Genomic DNA, 18,691 nt, shown 5'->3' on the forward strand with positions numbered 1-18,691 from the left:
TCAAAATGAACTTTTCACAACCTGACATGTTGTCAGTACTAAGAGCTCATAAGTGATCATTGGTGAATTATTCATTAAAATGTATTAAGGCATTAGTAAAGGCACTGTAGTGATATACTATAGAGAGTGCCACCTTTATATCAGCCTGCAGAATCAGGTGATATAGCATTTAAGTTACCATTTTGCTTGACACTGTCTTCTGTCAGCTCTTTTTAAGTACTTATGGGCTTAACCACTCAGCTCTCTCGGTACAAGTTATGACTGTTTAATCCCATCAACAACAGGGATTGCTGTCAAAGTATCATTGAATTTGACAAATGACAGAGGGAGCACAAATGGGATTCAGTTGAGGCAGGGTAAAATGTTGATTCATGACTTCTGAAAACCCCACCGGCTAACTTTCTCAAAGCTTACAAGAATCTTCTGACCAGATTAATCTTCCGTACTTTGAACCAACTTTTCCTCAGGCAAAGCAACACAAGAAGTTTCACTGAGGTATTACAGTTCCTCCCCTGCATCAGTTAAGATGTGCTTTGTGCTGGAGTTATTATGATTAGTCTGGCTGCGTTTTGGGCAGCCGTCATCCATTTTTCTCCAGTCTGGTCTTTTTTTTCTGTTGGATGATTGAGTTCTTACTAGGTTTACTGCACTGAGTAGATAGCACAAGCCACTGTCTAATTTCTTTTACTCCTTGACAGGGTCCACGGATTATTTAATACCTCCTGTCCCAGGCTCCTGATTGGGTCTTTCCTGTTAAATGAGGCAACATTAGCATACACAGTCATATGAGAACACCATCCCTGAGGTCACCCATGCCTTCCTTACCAGTTGATTGGTGTGACGATTTTTTAATTTGTGGTAAGGGTCTCAGAGGTTTGACTCGGAGAACATTTTCTGGTGCTGTGCGAGTGCGTAAGAAAAGACACATAACACTTCTTCAGACCCTGACCTCAATGATAATATTTACATATGTATATGGTAAATGTTTATATATTTACATATGTGTATATGTGTTTATGTATTTACATGTGTGTGTGTGTATATATATATATATATATATATATATATATATATATACATACTGTATATTAGTGTTAGAATTGGTTGGATGCATAGACTGATGGTTGAGTGGACATTTGGATCAGACTTTGAATGTACCTCCGCGGCCGCCGTACTTGTGCCTGAAAGTATAGTCTAGTAGCTGTGCTAATCACTAGCTAGGTCAAGCTATGGCTGACTATTCTCACGTAAAATCAACCAAACTGGTTTTGAAAGGTCTTAACAAAGGGTAAGTGTTTATTTTACTTAGTGCCACTTATCACTAACGTTACAATCTTCAGTTCTATTTACGACTAACTTACGGAGGTTTTGTAGCCTATGCTGAAGCTAGCTGAAGCTAAAACGTTAGCGTTCGTGAAACACCAGTAAAGCTACTGTTTATTTCTGTAAAAGCTGTTCTTAAACGTTTAACTATCAACATGGCGCCAAAAGCTGTTGTTAGTTAACGTTAGGTAAACATCAACTGTGGATCAACCATGAGCAAGCTAGCTTTAATTTGTCCAAAAGTAGGTTAAACGTTAGCAGAGTCGTTAGATATCCTCAGGTTAAGCCATTGAAGTACACGATGATACTATATATATATATATATATATATATATATATATATATATATATATAATACTAACCATTGAACGCTTTCTGCAGCCTGCCTGAAATGATGGAGATGCCTGAGCAACAGAAACAATAGCCTACATACCTACTTTTGATTTCCAGTACATGTAGAAAAGCCCATAGTAGACGTATTAGAGTCCTAGAAACTGTCTAGAGCAAAACAAACAAACAAAGAAAACTCAGTTTTTTTTATTTCTTGAGCAACTTGTGAATAAAGACTGGATAGTCAGGGTGAGAGGACACAACCACTCAAACAGACAAACCCAAACTCCCCTTGAACTCTTTTCTGTTTTGAGGCATTTCTGGGTTTTATATTCACAGGTTATAATTAGCACATGCATACATAAAGTTAGGTGTCATTCACTTTATTGTTGGGTGGTATTTTTATTACCTTTTTTTTGTACGTCACATTTTGTCTTGAATTCATGTTGCAGCACAACAAAATGAATTTAAAGAGTTACTTCACTCCCTTTGAACATCTTTTTGCTGACCTCAGTGATGAAACCTCTCACCTTGCTGCAGTGATGCACAGGTGTACTGAAGGACGCAGTGACGTCACTGATGGACTTGAGTGAAAAACTGCTTTTCTGCCCGGTGTTAAGTTCAAAATGTGTTCACTTTCGACAAATAAATATGCCAGCCCAACAAGTTTAATGTTATGGAATGCTTGCAAGGCCTACTTGTGTAATTCAATATTTAGCGAGCTCAACACTAATGAAGACATCTTTTGATATTGTATTATATTTGTTCACAGGAAAAAGAGGAAGCATAAAGATAAGAAGAGAAAAGCAGGAGATGGTGAAGAAAAGGCTGACATTATTGGTAAGTTTATGTACTGTAGAAACAATCCAAAGACTTTTGATCCTTTATCCTGTTTTTCTTTCCATTTGTTTTTCCTGGTATGATTTTTGTACTGATTGGATGCTGCACCTCACGGTTGCTGTGTTGCCATGTATTGTTGCGCCGTGTGACATTTGGGTCTTTCTGCTCTCCAGGTGGTTGGTGGGCCGTCAGCAACTTTGGGGAAATATCTGGAACTGTTGCCATCGAGATGCAGAACAACGCTTACGTCCATGCTCTGGATAGTGGCCTATTCACACTCGGTGCACCACACAAAGGTGAGAAGACGCAGTGGAAAGACTTCAGAATTTGGCATTTCAAGAGTCGAGCCTTTCACACTGCTCTCGTGGATTTTACTCAATTTGATCTAGTTTCTGCTAATATTTCTATTCAAGATTTAAAGTTTTGATGGGGTATTTTTGGGTGGCATTTTCTGCTGTTGCTGGCTGTAAGATGGCAACAATTTATAAAGCTTCTGGTCAATCTAAATATTTTCTAGAGACTCATTGATATCCGTCCACAGGGAACGATTGTCCCAGTGACCCATTCAGGTTTTAGTGCCTTTTTGCTCTTAACCCGGGTAATTTTAGGACACATTTTTAAGTGTTTTTTTAATAATGTTATGATGTGGAACATGGAATAATGCTGTAAAATGCCCAGGTTTATGGCTGCTCCATTATTCAATATTATTGTGTTTCAAGTTGAATTGTATAATGATGATATGATCATGTCATGTTACCGTTGATAAGTCGACCAAGATCAAATCAGACGGCAACTATTTTGATAGTCCATTCATTGTTTTGATCATTTCTCAGTAAAAGTACCAAACATTTTCTGCTCCCAGCTTCTCAAATGTGAGGATTTGATGCTTTCTTTGTCATTTAAAATATTCAACAAAATATCTTTGAGTTTTAGACTGTTGGTCGAATAAATTAAGCTATTTTACCATCATATCACCTATGCTTGTGGGAAATTATCACAGGCATTTCTCACTATTTTCTGACTTAACAAAAAATAGACAAAGCAGAAAATAATTGGCAGAATAATTAATAGTGAAAATGAAGAGATCCATCTGAAGGAACGTGAGATGCACCGATCTTGTTTTTTGCAGCTGATTAAATGACCAATCATTGATGAGCCATATTGACCAACACACACCGGACAGCAATCGGTTTGTTTTATTATAGAAGCTGGTATACGAGGCTCCAGACTAACTATTACACCACCGTCTTGAAAAATCATTTCAACCATCCCGAAGTCAGTGTACGGTCAAAAATGTAAAATGTCATCCGTTTACTTTGTTAATGTCTTCTATAGTGGTCATTTGTATGAACAAACAATAATTATGTTAAGGAAATACATTTTATTTAAACATATGCTCCGCTTAAAAAAATCTTGGGCAGTATTGGTTTTAATGACGTAATGTATAAGCTGCTTAGATCTAGAGTGAGGAAGTTAAACAGGTCATAATTCAAAAGTCTAATATCCATTTTCTATTGTCTTGAATACATACAGTTGTTTAAGGAGATGTTTTCAAGTTTCTTGCCAACAACTACACTTTACAATCTTTTTCACTATTACATTTGATCATGCAAACATTATAATTTACCTTTGCCCAATATTCATTTTTACAGAGTAGAGCTTGTCAATCATAATTTAACCCAATGCAACCTCCATTAACATTAGCTACGTCAAAGAATTCACACATTTTTTATGGTTAAATAGATCCGTATCACCCAGCCTTACCCAGGATGATAAATCTATCAATGTAGCACAGAAGAAGTGAGTGGGAGAAATGGCAAAGCAGGATTATAATGCAAAAATAGCACCATGTGGAATGTAAGCCGTTATGCGTTTCATTTTGTCTGCAGTTTAGATGAAGATGCAAGTTCTACATCTGCTTGCTTAGACCACAGTTGTACAAACTTGAAGAACTTAAAACTCAATTTTGAGGTTACATTTACTGTCGGCTCCAGGCGTTGTGGGGATGACGGGGGTTTTGCCTTCAGACCACAAAGCAGTAGCCTAAGTATTTAAGCAGTAAATCCAGACACCAGACTCAATAAGGCTGAACGGGGGTTGAGTTAAGGGTAAGGACAGAGCTAACTCTTTAGTTTTCACTCACTTCTGCCTCTGGGCTCTTCTGAGGGAGTGTTGCTCGTCGAAAACAGTCTGCTCAGAAACAGACACGACTAACAAAAAAGTCAGCCCACGTTTTGTGAGAACCAGTGAAAATGTCTGCTAGATTGAAACATCCCAAATCCCTTAGTGGTTCCTCATCCTCTGCATGCACATAAGCTCATTTCTAGGAGATGAAAGTGGATGCGAACTCGCAGTATAGAAAGAGACGTTAGAGATTTTCCTCTCTTCGCTGGATTTTCTGCAGAGGCGCCGCTGTCTGGATGATGCAGCGTTTTAGAAGACTGCCAAAAAGTGTTCGCATTCACCCTCAGGTCAGAGGAAACATGCTGATGTTCTCTTAGCCAACTCCGAGGGTCACCGTCTGACATATTCCAAAGATAATCAGCCTTTTGAAGAAGCAGCTTGTGTCACATTTTACCTCTACTTTATTAATGCGTTCCTCGTTAATGTCTCGCAGGCTCTGCACTCCCTTGACCCGATGCCTGTTTGATGCACTAGAAATTGTGCGAAACTTTGATTTATTGCAAAGGTCAGGAAGCGACCTAATCACAAGCAGGTCACTTAATGAAATCACGGGGAACTCGGTCGGCTTCAGCAGAGAATAAAGAATTGAAATGCAACGCAACAGTTCCTCTCCGATCTTATTTCGAATGTCTCTGTGCTGCTGAAATGGATCCAGATGAGCACAGCGGTGTGTAGACGGAGGGTTTGCATTATTAATTACAAGGAAGGCATTACTTAAACATGAAGCAGGTCTCAAGTATAAACTTACTATGAGAAAAGAATTGTGCACATTTTAATAATGGAACGTCGTTTTTACACCGTAATTAATTAAACACTAAATGATTGTTTTTGTGTGGCAAAAGCTTTTTTTGTCTAAACTAAAAGATCAGTGCTCAAAATATAGCTACAGGTCAAACATCTTGCATTACAGAATATGTTACCTCAGCTGTCGACCTGCTTTAATATATATATATTTATGTTTTTAGCCCTATTATTCACAAATCTAAAAAAATCAAAAATTCTGTATGTAGAGCCATTTAAAAAGCAATATTAAAGTAACCGTAAAATCTTTAAAAGGTAAATGTTTTGTATGTGTTTCAGAGGATGAAGGACCTGACCCCCCAGAACAGTTTACTGCCGTCAAGCTCTCAGACACAAGGTGAGTAAACAAAGACCAAAAATGATCCACAGATAATCCTTCGCCAACAGAGTTAGTACCCCGCTTCTTTTTTTGATAGTGTCTAAATGTACAAGAGTACTTTTAACCTGTCCTTGTGGAGGTGTGGCCTATTCTGGAGCCTTTTCTTTAGTTGTGAATCTTAGATTACCTCTGAACTAATATTACTAAACCTAAATACTCTGTAAAGGTCCGTATCAGTGTACTGTCACCGTAGAATTCCATCATGTTGTTGCAGGATAGCCTTGAAGTCTGGATATGGCAAGTACCTGGGTATCAACTCTGAGGGTTTGGTCGTAGGCCGCTCTGATGCCATTGGCTCCAGGGAACAATGGGAAACGGTCTTCGAGAACGTGAGTGGATCTTCTACAGCGTCTATAGTCGTTGGTTCTATGCCATGTTCTCTAATGGTCAAAAAAGGCCATCTTCTCTTTAATACAAGTAGGGCTGAAACAATTCATTGATAAATAGATAGAAAAGTAGAAAAGTAATCAGCAACAATGTACTACTATAGTCATTTTTCAAGCAAAAATGCAAACATGTTTCTTTCGTGACTATTTAATGCATTTGTTTGTCATATATGATAATAAACTGCATAATTGGGGGTTTGGACAGTTGGTTGAATAAAACAAAAAAAACACATTTTAATATGTTAACTTTGGTTATTCGAAAATAGGGACGGGCATTTTTCACAATCCTGAAATGAGAAAATAATTTGCAGATTGATCGATGATGAAAATAGTCATTTGTTTCAGCTGTAGGTACAAATCGCGCAAGAATGAAATGTATTTGTATAAATCTTTTTTTTTTTATATATATATATATTGATGCACATTTGAACAACAGTTAGTATCTGGAATGAATACACACTCTTTGCAGTAGTGGTGTACTGTACCGCTGTCCTCTGCCTTTCACGTCTCGCCTCGTGGCTGATTAGAGTCAAGCCCATGAGAGAGAGCACTTAGCTGTAGCAACTGTAAAAACAACGTATTCATTATGCAGGACGCGTCTACCTCATCACCGGAGCGCACTGCTCGCCTCGATGCTTTGTTAAACCTATAAACAACCTGCCCGGCACAACCTTGAGACTCTTTTACATCAAATATCAGCTGACCTTTCATGTCTGTCACAACAACCAATCCTGCTGCAAATCTATCTAATCAACCACTTTCTCCTCTCTGGTGTCTTCCTGTTCTGCCTCAGGGCAAAATGGCTCTCATGGCAGCAAATAGCTGTTTCATCTCCTACAGTGAGAGTGGGGACATCGAGGCCAAGACCAAGACAGCAGGGGATGGCGAGATGGTGAAGGTGATGTGTAAATTGGGTTCCTTCCACAAGGTTGCATGTTAATCCTTTTCACTTTAAGCATGCCGTCTCTGTGGGGTCCTGACTGTTGAGATGGAAGGGGAAAATGTTTGTGACCTCACTTCAGGGGGTACACGGTATTGATATTTAATGCAAAGCTTCTCCCTCTTTCTGTTTTTTTTTTTCCATTCTGTAGATCAGATCGAGTGCGGAACAAGAGCTCAAGCGTAAAGATGACATCATCGAAGAAGACAGGGGCAACGTGAAGTCTTGCGAGGTCAATTATGTGTAAGTAACTTCTTTTTTTTATGTGTACACAAGCATCCCAATCAATAACAAATGAGGGCGTCTCTGCATATAACTTTCTAATTTACTGTCTACCTATTTTCTCCCACATCCACTGAGAGAAAAGATGGATCTGAGGGTTGTGGGTTGATTACCTGGATAGAAAACCATAAAAAAAAGCATATTTCTGCATCACAAATGTTTATTTCTTCTAAACTTTTCTTTTTGGGAATTATTTGGCAAATGTACCTCTTCAGACCTGTAAAAAATAATCAATGTCAGATATTGCTCAATTTCTAAGGTGGTCACAAGCAAAATAAAGGTTACCAATCGTTGCCCCACAGTATAATGCACCATCGCACCACTCCACAATAAAACAACACAGCCTCACAAATGACCAGAGTGTAAACCCCTCCTCTCTGACAGAGTGACAAAAACAGTTCAACAAACATCGTGTTTGAGTTGATTGTCACCAGAGAGGTTTCATACAATGAGAAACTAGTGTCACCAGTCAACATGTGTACACAGTCATGCTATCACAGACAGTGTTGAATACATACAGATAAAAATAATACAAGCAATCACACATACAAACAATCATTTAAAAAAAAAAAAAGTCAGTATTGAATTGTCACATACCCCATAATTAGCTTTGGTCAGTTGATAATAATTGGTTTACTAAAATGCCTCAGAAAGAATCCATCGAACCATTTACATGTTCTTTTGGATCGTTGTGTCAAAATCATTTTTAGTTAATAGCTTGAAAAATAAATATGAATTAATTTATTGTCAGTTTAGCATAAACTGTATCTTGCGTTCCTTGAAAGTGGCTCCAGGAAATTACTTTTTTTTTAAGTGGTATTTGTCTTTAAGCTGTTGTCACATTGTATCAATAAGTACACTTTTATTTCACAGCAGCTTGACGTTTTGTAGTTTAAGTAGTTTACCTTTCAGCCTCCTCTGAAATGAGTGCTGAAGCACTTTATTTTGACTGAGGGGAATTTAGGGTGATTTCCTTCCCATTATCTTCACATTGTGTCGGTCTGCACAGACAAGATTTTGACAACAAAATCACTGGATGTGAGATGAGCCCTTTGAGCTACTCCCTCATCAGCCCGCCGCCTTTTAAAGACGCAATTGATGGTCTGCTGTTAGAGTGGGAAGAGAACGCGAGCAACACCACATATCAGCTTCGGATGCTGCCAGTGTTTTATATATACGGCCCGTCTGCAGCTTATTAAGTTCAAGGCAATATGTCTCAAACAGTTTTCTCGCTTGGCATGCTTTGGCTGGTGTTCCAGCTCTATTATTTGTTTTAGATGAATGCTGGGGAAATGGACTCATCATGTTGACATGTTGATAATGGCTGCCCTTGAGCCTGTGTCTTGATGTAGTGTTTAGCGTCTAAAATGCCTTTTAGGATGGAGTGCAGCTTGGGGATCATAAAACACAGGCAGAGCAAAGAGAGACTAAATATCAAAGAAGTTTCTGGCTAGATGCGTACCAGAACATATTGTTAAGATTGCCTACTTTAGAATAACTTTTTTATTTTATATTTAATTATTTGAAGATGTGCTATGCACATTGTAAAGGGGAGAATGTTCATGAAGGTTCACACTGACAGAAGGAGGATAAAGTCCTCACAGCCTGTCACACGGTGCAGTGGTACCTCGTTACATTGTTATGGCAGAGCTTATTTAGATACATGTGCTGCAGGGACCAAGCCAACGGAACTTAGCATCACACTGGTGCCCTCGACCAAAATATAATGGCATTTTTCTATTGGATTTTGGAGGATATTTTGGAGCATGTATACTTACATGTTTTGTTCAGCAAGGTAATCTCAAAAATAACACTTTTATGATTCTTTTTTTTTTAAAGCGTAAATGCAATTGCCAGAAGTAAAAAGCTAAAGTTAGGCTAAACAATCTACACCACGGGTGCATTACTTCAGAACGCAGAATAATGTTTGCCGTGATGACAGATAGCGGTCTCAGTTAGCCACTCTTTAGCAACCACCTTTTTAAGACAACTAAAAGCTTAGAAATGAACGAGTGGGATATTTTATTTAACCAAAAAAAAAACATTTGAAAAACCCGTTAAATTTGCAAAAAAGTAATAATTTCTCGGTTTTAGGTCTCATTCCTGCAGAACTCTAAACATTTAAGCCTAAACTTTGATTTACACTGTCATTAACAAACTCCACTTCCAGCCTTAGCTGAATATTTAAATAATAATACAGTATATGTTGGTTTGTGGCAGCTTGTTAGCTTAGACATTTGGCTTATTGCTATTTAGCTCCCACTGTCACCATTTAGATATTCTGCTTTAGTTAATACTTGGTCTCAATGTTTGGAATTCTTCTCAGAGATTTAGCTTCTTAGAGCCTCAGTGCCAGTTCTCCAAAGAGGATGAATTGTGAAAATGTGTTTTTAAGTATGTGTGGATCGGGTTGTGTGTCATTTGCCTTTGCACTTCCTTTGGTAATAGTCTTATCAGTGTTGCTGTGTGAATTACAGGAAGAAGTTTCAGAGTTTTCAAGATCGGCGGCTCCGGGTCAATGAGGGAGACTCGTCCACGCTGAAGAGAGCCAGAACCGACGGGAAGTTTCATGAAACTTTGCTTGACAGGTGTGGAAATATGCTCATTAGATATTTATTGTCAAACAGCCTCCATTTCTTGTGTTTTTATTTGCAGCATTAGATGTGTTAGATGAACATGTGAAAACTCACAGGCAGGTAATTCAGGTGACCTCCTGCTGTCATTAGAACAGGTTGAGAAATCTATTTACATCATCAACCTAACGGTAATAACAAGTAGGAGATGTGAGAATTCATGCACGTTAATATACCTCACACCCGGCAACATTAAATACATTAATAAGTGTGTTAACAAGCACTAAACAAAGCTGCCTGCAAGGTATTAAAACCCAATTATCAGTTATCAGAACAGTAAAACATATTTCTATAAAAAAAGAAATATGCCACAGTTTGTTCGTAATGGATCGTAAATTCAAAGTAATTTGATTTTGTGCGTAGACATTAAATTAATAACAGAACATAGATTGATTGATTGTGCTGACATGTTGTGTGTTGAGTGAAATGTGTTTTTTTTTTTATTACAGGAGAAGCAAAATGAAAGCAGACCGGTACTGCAAGTGAAGACTCAACTGTGTCGGTGTCTGCCATGTCTTTGTAAATGTCTTGATTTTAAAGATTTGGCCATTTGATCTGATTTTTGTTTTGTTTTTAATATTTTGAATAAAATGACATGGTCAAATCTGTTCTATGGTCTCCGTGTATTTTTAGAAGCCAGTTGAATGAATGTTAATGGGGACATTTACAGAATTCAGATGACCCATTGGCCAATTAACCATTAATTTACTTTGCTGTGGCTCATGGAAGAGGTAAACTAACCCTTTAAGTAAAAACATTGAAACAACACTGAAATAAGTACAGAATTATCAGCAAAACAACTTAAAGGATCAAAAGTTAAAGTACTCAATCTGCAGACTGATGCCCTGTGATTAATCATATGTGACATTATTAGATTGCTAATAGTGTATCCTTAATATACAGTTTGCTGGGTTTCTCTTGTGGTTCCTAACCTGGTGGTCAGGCTCCCTCCAAAGGGTCACAACATGCATCTGAGGGGTTGTGGAATGATTACATGTGTACGAAAGATGAAAAAGGGTCGTAAAATGTTTTATTCTTTTCTCAGATGTGCAAAATATGGGGTTATTTGGGCATAAAACATTTTTTTGACTCAAACCATCTGAAAAGTTTAAAGGGGATATTATTATGTCACAACCCGACTCAAAGGCTGCAACATAGATGTGAGACCAGACGAGTGTATAAATAATAAACATTTATTTAAAGGATAACATTAACTAAACAAAACAAACATGGAGAGTCGTAATCAGAAATGTCTGAACCAAACTGAACTGAACAGCAGCCATGTCAGCCAAGGGAGGAGAAGGTCAATGTTCAGGTGGAGAGACTTTAAAGCTGGAACCACAGCAGGCTCACGTGTGGCTCATTAGCTGACGATCAACATCCTGAACGACAGCTAACACACAGACCCCCAGTGGAAGGGAGGGGTCGGGACAATTAGAGGAACTAAACCAGTGGTTCTCAAAGTGCAGTCCGTGGCACTCTGTCCGGTGGTCCGCGAAATAATTTGCTATAAATCCTAAAATTGTGCTGTATCATTAAAAAGTGCAAACCTACAGATGGGGACCATTTGTGGAAATAAAACTATTATATTGTGTCCATTACTCCCACCGACTTAGGCAATAGAAACTCTGATGTGATGGTGACGCACAGCAACAAATAAGTTAATTTTTAACTGAAAGTCAGACTAGTACATTTAGTACACTAGTACATTCAAATTCATTAGGACTGTGCCAGTCTTGCTACTGTTCATTTTCTGATAGCTTTGTTTTAAGTTCAATAACTAGAAAAGTATGAATTCCATTTTGAATGTCTTCTTTCTTTCTTTATAGATGATGTTATTGTGATTCTTACCATCGCAGTTGGTCATGTTATTTATTTTCACTTCCGCATGGACACTACCACTGGGGATCTCTTCCGAGGGGTGTTTTGTATCACTTCCTTACTATGTTGTTGGAGGTTCTTGCTTTTATGGCAAATAAAAGGAACGACATTTTTAAGTATTTAATTCCTTTGAAAACGTATGTGAATAACCGCTTATGTGTGTAATCTCTTAATTATATTTATTTGTACAAAAGCATTTTATGTCGCTACGGAACTTCCGGTTTCCCTTCGTATATCAGTCAGTTCCCTGTCACGCGGTAAACAGCAGCAGCCTCTTGGACGAGCAACAGTTTGAGTGAAATCGTCCAAAAATGGCTCTCTGTGTTTTAATAATTGTAGCGGCTTTATTTTCCGCTACGTCGACACAGTTCATCCCACCGGTAAGCGACATGTCTGCGTAATTATTGTGCTGTTTAACATGTTAATTTTGAAATGTATTGGTCTGTTTTACTCTGAAGTCACACACAAACATTTCATGTCTATTTATTGACAGTATACAGAAGACTGTCGTGCAGACATGTATCCACCGACGGGCCCCACGTGAGTAACATAAATGTGTAAACTTAATTTTAATGAGTCAGCTGAATTTAAATCACGGATGTGTTTTGTAACTCCTCATAACTGAACTCTGCTACCTTCACTTGGTAGATATGTTGTTTTCCTGTTTTCTGGGCTGCTGTTTATTTTAATAATCAATAATAATAAATATATGGTTCATTGACTGATTTTGTATGATTAATTGGGCACACCCACACAATAATATCAGTTTGCTCTTCATGAGGATCTCTGTGACAACACTTTGCTCTTGATGATAAATTGATCATTTAAGTGATTCATTACAAATAAATGCTGAATGTTTGCTGGTTCCAGTTTGTCAAACGTGAGGATGTGTTGCCTTTTCTTTCTAATATCATTGAAAACTGAATATCTTCAGGTTTTGGACTATATTTAAACAAAACAGGCAATGTTAAGATGTCAACTTGGTAAATGCAGGATAACCACCGCTTCACCTTTTTATCTTAATTAAGGGGCAGGAAGTATCAAAGAGTGCTCACACCGGTAGAATAGATATCCGCACACAGAAATCAATGCAGAGAACACTTTAAGATGTCAACTTGGGCAAAGAGAACTTGCGTAATGCATGTTTCACTATTAAACATAATTGACAGATTAATGGAAAGTGATAATGTTTGTTGTAGCTCTAATGGGCTTCAGGACAACAGATCTGCCACAGAAGTGTGTGTGTGTGTGTGTGTGTGTGTGTGTGTGTGTGTGTGTGTGTGTGTGTGTGTGTGTGTGTGTGTGTGTGTGTGTGTGTGTGTGTGTGTGTGTGTGTGTGTGTGTGTAACTTAAAGCTACTGAGTTAACACTCCTGATTTATAGGGGAAGTATAGGATCTAGTGTTTGTGGGGTTTGACCCCTAACACAGAATAAAAACAAAATATGTTCCTCTGCTGCACCCGAGTGTGTTACGACACTCACTCTTAATTTGTCTCTTGAAAGTCCATCAAATTTATGAAAGTGTAATAGTAAATTGCTGGAGTAATTGGATTAAACTGTGATTTATTTAAAAGAGAATTAGCCAGACTGGCCTCAGCTGTTGCATTAAATCTGAAGTTAATTTAAAATGCATAAATAAAAATCACCTCTAGTCGGTGCTGTTTTGATTAGGATGTTATCATTTGCATTCAGTGGTTTTACAGAATTTCCTTCCTAATCAGGTTCAGAGAAGCTGTCCGTTGGTACACAGTGGACCTGGACTCACCGCCCAGCGAGAGATGGACGGCTCTAATTACTGACAAAAAACCTGATGTAAGAACGAAGAAGTACTTTAAACTAGCCTCACAGAAATATCGCCTTTTTTTTAAATGAATTTTTTACTCATGATCTTTTTCTTTGAAGCTGGTCAAAATGATTCAGGCCATCAGAGACTTGGCCAACGCTTTCGTTCCCAGTGGAAGGCTGATTGAGCTCGTTGACATTACGCTGGTGAGTGTTATTTCTGTCTGTCTCTCAACTATGTTTTCCTTCGAATAACCACCATAGTTTATTTTGTCACTGAAGGCTTCTTGATCGCACTGTGTTTGTATAATGTTCTGCAGCCGTTGATGGTGGATACACTCCCAAACCCTTTCGGTGAGGAAATCAAAGGAATTGCGGCCGTTTCGGGGATTCCTCTTGGTAAGAAAACAAACAAAATCCCTATAAATGTTTTTAGAATTGTTCCATTGACCTCTGTCCTATTATTTAAATTGTCCGTCTTCATTTTTATAATCTAGGTGAAGTCGTCCTGTTCAACATCTTCTATGAGGTGTTCACTGTGTGCACATCAGTTGTTGCAGAAGACGATAAGGGTGGGTCATTGTCCAGAATCAGATTGATTCATTGACTCTAAAATCATGGTACATCAATACTGAAATGCTTTGCACTCTTACAGGTAACCTATTCCATGGTAGAAATCTGGATTTTGGATTATTTATGGGGTAAGAAATTACCCCCAAATCACAATTTCTAAGCTTGATAGTCTTGACTCAGATTCGGCTAAATAATGTCTCATGAATCCTCGTTCTTCACAGCTGGGATATAAAAAACAAGTCCTGGATCATTAGTGAGAAGCTGAAGCCTCTGGTGGTAAACCTCGACTTCAAGAGAAATAACCAGACTCTCTTTAAGTCTACAAACTTTGCTGGATATGTTGGCATGCTGACTGGCATCAAGCCTGTAAGTCAACGTGACTCAATCAGCATTAAACATTGTTACCATCCGTTGAGTTGTTGATACTTCTTGTGGATGTAAGAAAGACTTTTCCTCTCTTTCTCCTAGAACTTGTTCTCTCTGACTATGAATGAGCGCTTCAGCCTCGATGGCGGATACATTGGTGAGTGAATAACAATTTTGCTCGGAACCATTTGTACCTCCATTAGAGCCAAGGTTTTTTTTTTTTTTTGTGACTACTTGTCTGGTGTCTGTTCACATTCAGGAATCCTGGAGTGGATCTTGGGGAAGAGAGATGGGATGTGGATGAGCTTCCTCACTCGCTCCGTTCTAGAAAACGCAAACGGGTATTCTTTCCTCTTGTGGTATTTAAAGGTACATCGTGGAGTTTTCTAATCAAAGCTCCACAGGGTACCTTTTTAGCATCTGAAAAATATGTTATCAGTTTCAAGACACGTTTATTTGGATTGTACAGTTTAACGACAGGGCAATTAAAATGCTTTACATAAGAAATAAAACGATATTGAGACAATAAACACAAGACGATATAAAAGATGTACAGTAAAAAGATTAATAAAAACTACAGTGGACTTACAATACAATTCAATATATGAATGCATTGTCCATAATTTAGTGATAAAAGGCAGTGGCAAACAGAAGTTTACGGCTATGATTTTTAAAAGAAAGCAGACTTCAGATTTGTGATTCCTAAAACCTGAATGCTGCCTCTCTCTGTCAAGCGAACATGTCTCTGTACCAACAATGAGTCTGATCCCGTTCTCACCAGCTACGAGGAAGCCAAAACTCTGCTGGCTCAGACCAAGCTGCTGGCTCCAGCTTACTTCATCCTTGGAGGAAACCAGACGGGCCAGGGCTGCATCATCACCAGGTCCAGACTGCTCAGTATTGATGTCTTGGAGTAAGTACTGGAGCTTATTCGCTACTTCTATAGCATTTTAGATGAGATTAGCCTTTATTGTCTCCCTTCGGAGTAGCAGCACAGAGTTCTTCATGGACACACACTCTATCTGTAAACATATACAATTTGTAAAATTTAACAACGTGCACAGATCCAGAACCAAAGATATTGCACACATGCCCTAAATTAAGATATTGCACATTCCGCCAATAAAAGCCAAAGCGTTAAATAATGAATTCAATGTCAACAATACAGTATGTTTGCATTCCTGGATGTTGAAATGTCTGTGGTTTAGTTTTTACATCACTGCGTATGTTTGGATTTAAAATAACAACTGATATATCACGCAGTCCTGAGCAAATCCAAAACACTCTAACCTACAAAATGACCATGATTTTATCTGGAGTTGTACCTGACTGGCCCCTTTCTGTGGAACCGTCTAATGGTTGCTGCTAGCGTCACAATGACTCTGCTTTTCTCGTGGTTTTCTTGTGAAACATCACTTCCTGAACTAGGAACTGATGACGGCTTTGGATTCAGGTCACCTGATTAAACGCTTATTTCACAAGTTGTTTGCTTAATGTAGCAGCATGGCACATGATGCTTTTTTTGTTCTGTTTTTATTCCTGTGTTTCAGAATGGACCTGAAGCTGGGCCGGTGGTATGTCCTGGAGACGAACTACGATCACTGGGAGGAGCCGTTGTTCCTGGATGACCGCAGAACTCCTGCCATAAAGTGCATGAACCAGACCACACAGACGGTGAGTACTGAGGACGGATGTGGACGAACTATTCAGATCTTTTACTCTTAAAAAGTGAAAGCAACAATGAAGAAATACTCTGCTACAAGTAAAAGTCAAGCATTCACAATTTTACTCAAGTAGAAATAGTAAAACGGTGTTAGTGTCACAATATACTTAAAGTACCGAAAGTAAAAGTACTCATTATGCAGAACGAGTCATTTAAGAACAATACATTTTATTATAATTATTGACACATTAATATGTAAGCACCACTAATGTTGTAGCTGTAAATGGGGGCCAAGTTTAACTACTTTAACTCCAGGTACCTTAAACTATAATAATCCATTGTAATTTAAAATGTTGCATTAATCTGAATATGTAACTGGTAGCTACAGCTGTATAATAAATGCAGTGGAGTAAAAAGTTTGATATTTGCCTATTAAATTAGAGGTATAAAATGTAAGTACTCAAGTAGCATTTAAAAGGTACTTCTACTTTACTTAAGTAAATGTACTCGGTACATTCCTCTATTGACTGATGACGCCCACTTCCTGGACAGATTCCTCTCTGGTTTAGAGGATGAGAATGCTTTCAGATGTAGTTAAAGCTCAGTCATGTGATAAACAGGAATGTAACTTGTCACAAATTGAGTTTTAGGTCTGAAGTACAAAGTGGTAAGACACCTTCGATCTGTCTTTTCTTTTAGAACATCTCACTGAAGACCATGTATGATGTCCTTTCAACCAAACCAGTGCTAAACAAGGTGAGTCTTTCAATGTCTGCTTGCATTTTATTAATTGAGAATATGTGATATTTGTTCAGTGTAAGTAAGTTGTTCTTGCTGTGTTTTTCACAGTTGACTACATACACCACACTGATGCAAGTGTCTGAGGGAAAACTGGAGTCGTACATCCGCGACTGCCCAAACCCCTGCATGCCCTGGTAACGGCCCAACTTCTGAACCCTGATCAGTTTGTAAATGATTACTTGCATGGAGACGCAGTGAAGGAGACGAGCTTTGCTGATCATGGAACAGAAGTGAGGTTGTTCCTTTTTAACGGTTTGCACAAATCACCTGAACCAAAGTTTGTCTTGGCATTTCTTTTTCTTCAGTCAAATCAAGAATGCGAATACTAAATCATACTTTTTTTCTTACATGACGGAAACTGACTCAAAAGTGAATCGAACTTGTAAATTCCCAGTTATTTTTACTGCACTCATGTATGTGTTAAGTCCAGCAGTGGATCTCAACATGGGCAAAGGGACCCGAGAGATAAATGCTTGTGTATTTAAATTAATGCAAAATATTGTTTGATTTGTTAAATTTCTAGAAATCTTCCCACACTCACCATGTTGTGCCTCCACACTGTGGCCCTGCTTTAGATTTCTTGTTTGTTTTTTTTAATCCGGGTTGCAGGTCAAAATGTCAAGACCGGTTAAGTAATTTACAGGAACTGTCTCACCACATGACCTCTTAACGCACTGACATATCTGCCTCATAGCGTACCACTTCCTGTTTTAGATGGTTAATAAAAAATATTCCCAAATTAAAGGTTGTACTAGTGTTTTGTTTTTTTATATCTATCTATCTATCTATATCTCACTTCTTTGTCATACTATGACTCTTTGACATTGTGTACTGTGACTTTGTGACATAATATAATTGGGCTGTTTTTTTTTTAATAACTTGGTCAGTTCTAAATAAATATAACCTAAATGTTCCTGTGTCTGGACATTAGCCAGGAGCAGACGAGGTAGTGGATTAGGTCCTAGCTGGATTAGCTAATTTTTCACCTCGGCTCTTCTCCCTCTTCTCCTGGGGCAGTCGACTCTGCTTTGGCGTTAGGTCCGGCATATCTGGGCGAGCGTATTCTGTCAGATGACATGAGTGCTCAAGTAATGAAGACAAAAAGAAAACAAACCAAATGTTGCAAAATGAATGAGAGCTACTGGCCATGTACATATACTATGTTGTTTTTATGACTTTTTGTAACCTATACTTGGACTTTTCATGACCTAGTATAGTGTTTTTGGAAACTGTTATGGGTTTTAATTACTTTAACACACACAATGGTTTTTTGTGAATCTAAATGACATACTATACCATACTAGGACTTTTTGGTGTTTTATGACATACTGTATTTTGACTTATTTGACATACCATACTTTGACTTTTTATTACTTTTTAAAAAAAAATACTTTTATTTTTTTGTGACCATTTCAAAACACTATTCTTTGACAATTATCAACGCAGTAAACTGACTTTTTCAACATGCTATAACTATTTAAGGACTTTTTTCAACATACACAATTGATTATACTTTTTTTTTTTGTG

General features: G+C 38.0%; 2 protein-coding genes across 2 annotated transcripts; both read left to right on the top strand.

The window, feature by feature from the left end:
• Positions 1–1,174: 1,174 nt before the first annotated feature.
• frg1 (FSHD region gene 1) lies at positions 1,175–10,706 on the top strand. Its single transcript, XM_068727687.1, has 9 exons — positions 1,175–1,288; positions 2,426–2,493; positions 2,667–2,789; positions 5,758–5,815; positions 6,072–6,186; positions 7,037–7,141; positions 7,335–7,426; positions 9,943–10,053; positions 10,548–10,706. Exons 1-9 carry the CDS (start codon positions 1,230–1,232, stop codon positions 10,582–10,584), a joined length of 768 nt encoding a protein of 255 aa, XP_068583788.1. The 5' UTR covers positions 1,175–1,229; the 3' UTR covers positions 10,585–10,706.
• A 1,512-nt stretch (positions 10,707–12,218) lies between these two features.
• Positions 12,219–17,908, top strand: asah1b (N-acylsphingosine amidohydrolase (acid ceramidase) 1b). The gene is made up of 14 exons (XM_068727557.1): positions 12,219–12,359; positions 12,473–12,519; positions 13,701–13,791; positions 13,882–13,968; positions 14,082–14,160; positions 14,259–14,333; positions 14,417–14,462; positions 14,556–14,700; positions 14,803–14,857; positions 14,960–15,041; positions 15,482–15,613; positions 16,251–16,374; positions 17,063–17,119; positions 17,213–17,908. The coding sequence occupies exons 1-14, from the start codon at positions 12,291–12,293 to the stop codon at positions 17,300–17,302; spliced, it is 1,179 nt and encodes a 392-aa protein (XP_068583658.1). The 5' UTR covers positions 12,219–12,290; the 3' UTR covers positions 17,303–17,908.
• The last annotated feature ends 783 nt before the right edge of the window (positions 17,909–18,691 follow it).

This window comes from Cebidichthys violaceus, unplaced genomic scaffold (assembly GCF_023349555.1).
Source record: "Cebidichthys violaceus isolate CVI_PGR_0920_01 unplaced genomic scaffold, fCebVio1.0.p SCAF_4, whole genome shotgun sequence".
NCBI classification, from domain to species: domain Eukaryota; kingdom Metazoa; phylum Chordata; class Actinopteri; order Perciformes; family Stichaeidae; genus Cebidichthys; species Cebidichthys violaceus.

Bases quoted from the DNA above. Each gene is read 5' to 3' on its own strand.
- asah1b (XM_068727557.1), top strand. From the start codon at position 12,291: ATGGCTCTCTGTGTTTTAATAATTGTAGCGGCTTTATTTTCCGCTACG. The intron at 14,334-14,416 runs GTGGGTCATTGT...GCACTCTTACAG, and splicing joins TGTTGCAGAAGACGATAAGG to GTAACCTATTCCATGGTAGA. The intron at 17,120-17,212 runs GTGAGTCTTTCA...TGTTTTTCACAG, and splicing joins CCAAACCAGTGCTAAACAAG to TTGACTACATACACCACACT.
- frg1 (XM_068727687.1), top strand. From the start codon at position 1,230: ATGGCTGACTATTCTCACGTAAAATCAACCAAACTGGTTTTGAAAGGT. The intron at 1,289-2,425 runs GTAAGTGTTTAT...ATTTGTTCACAG, and splicing joins TTGAAAGGTCTTAACAAAGG to GAAAAAGAGGAAGCATAAAG. The intron at 7,427-9,942 runs GTAAGTAACTTC...TGTGAATTACAG, and splicing joins TCTTGCGAGGTCAATTATGT to GAAGAAGTTTCAGAGTTTTC.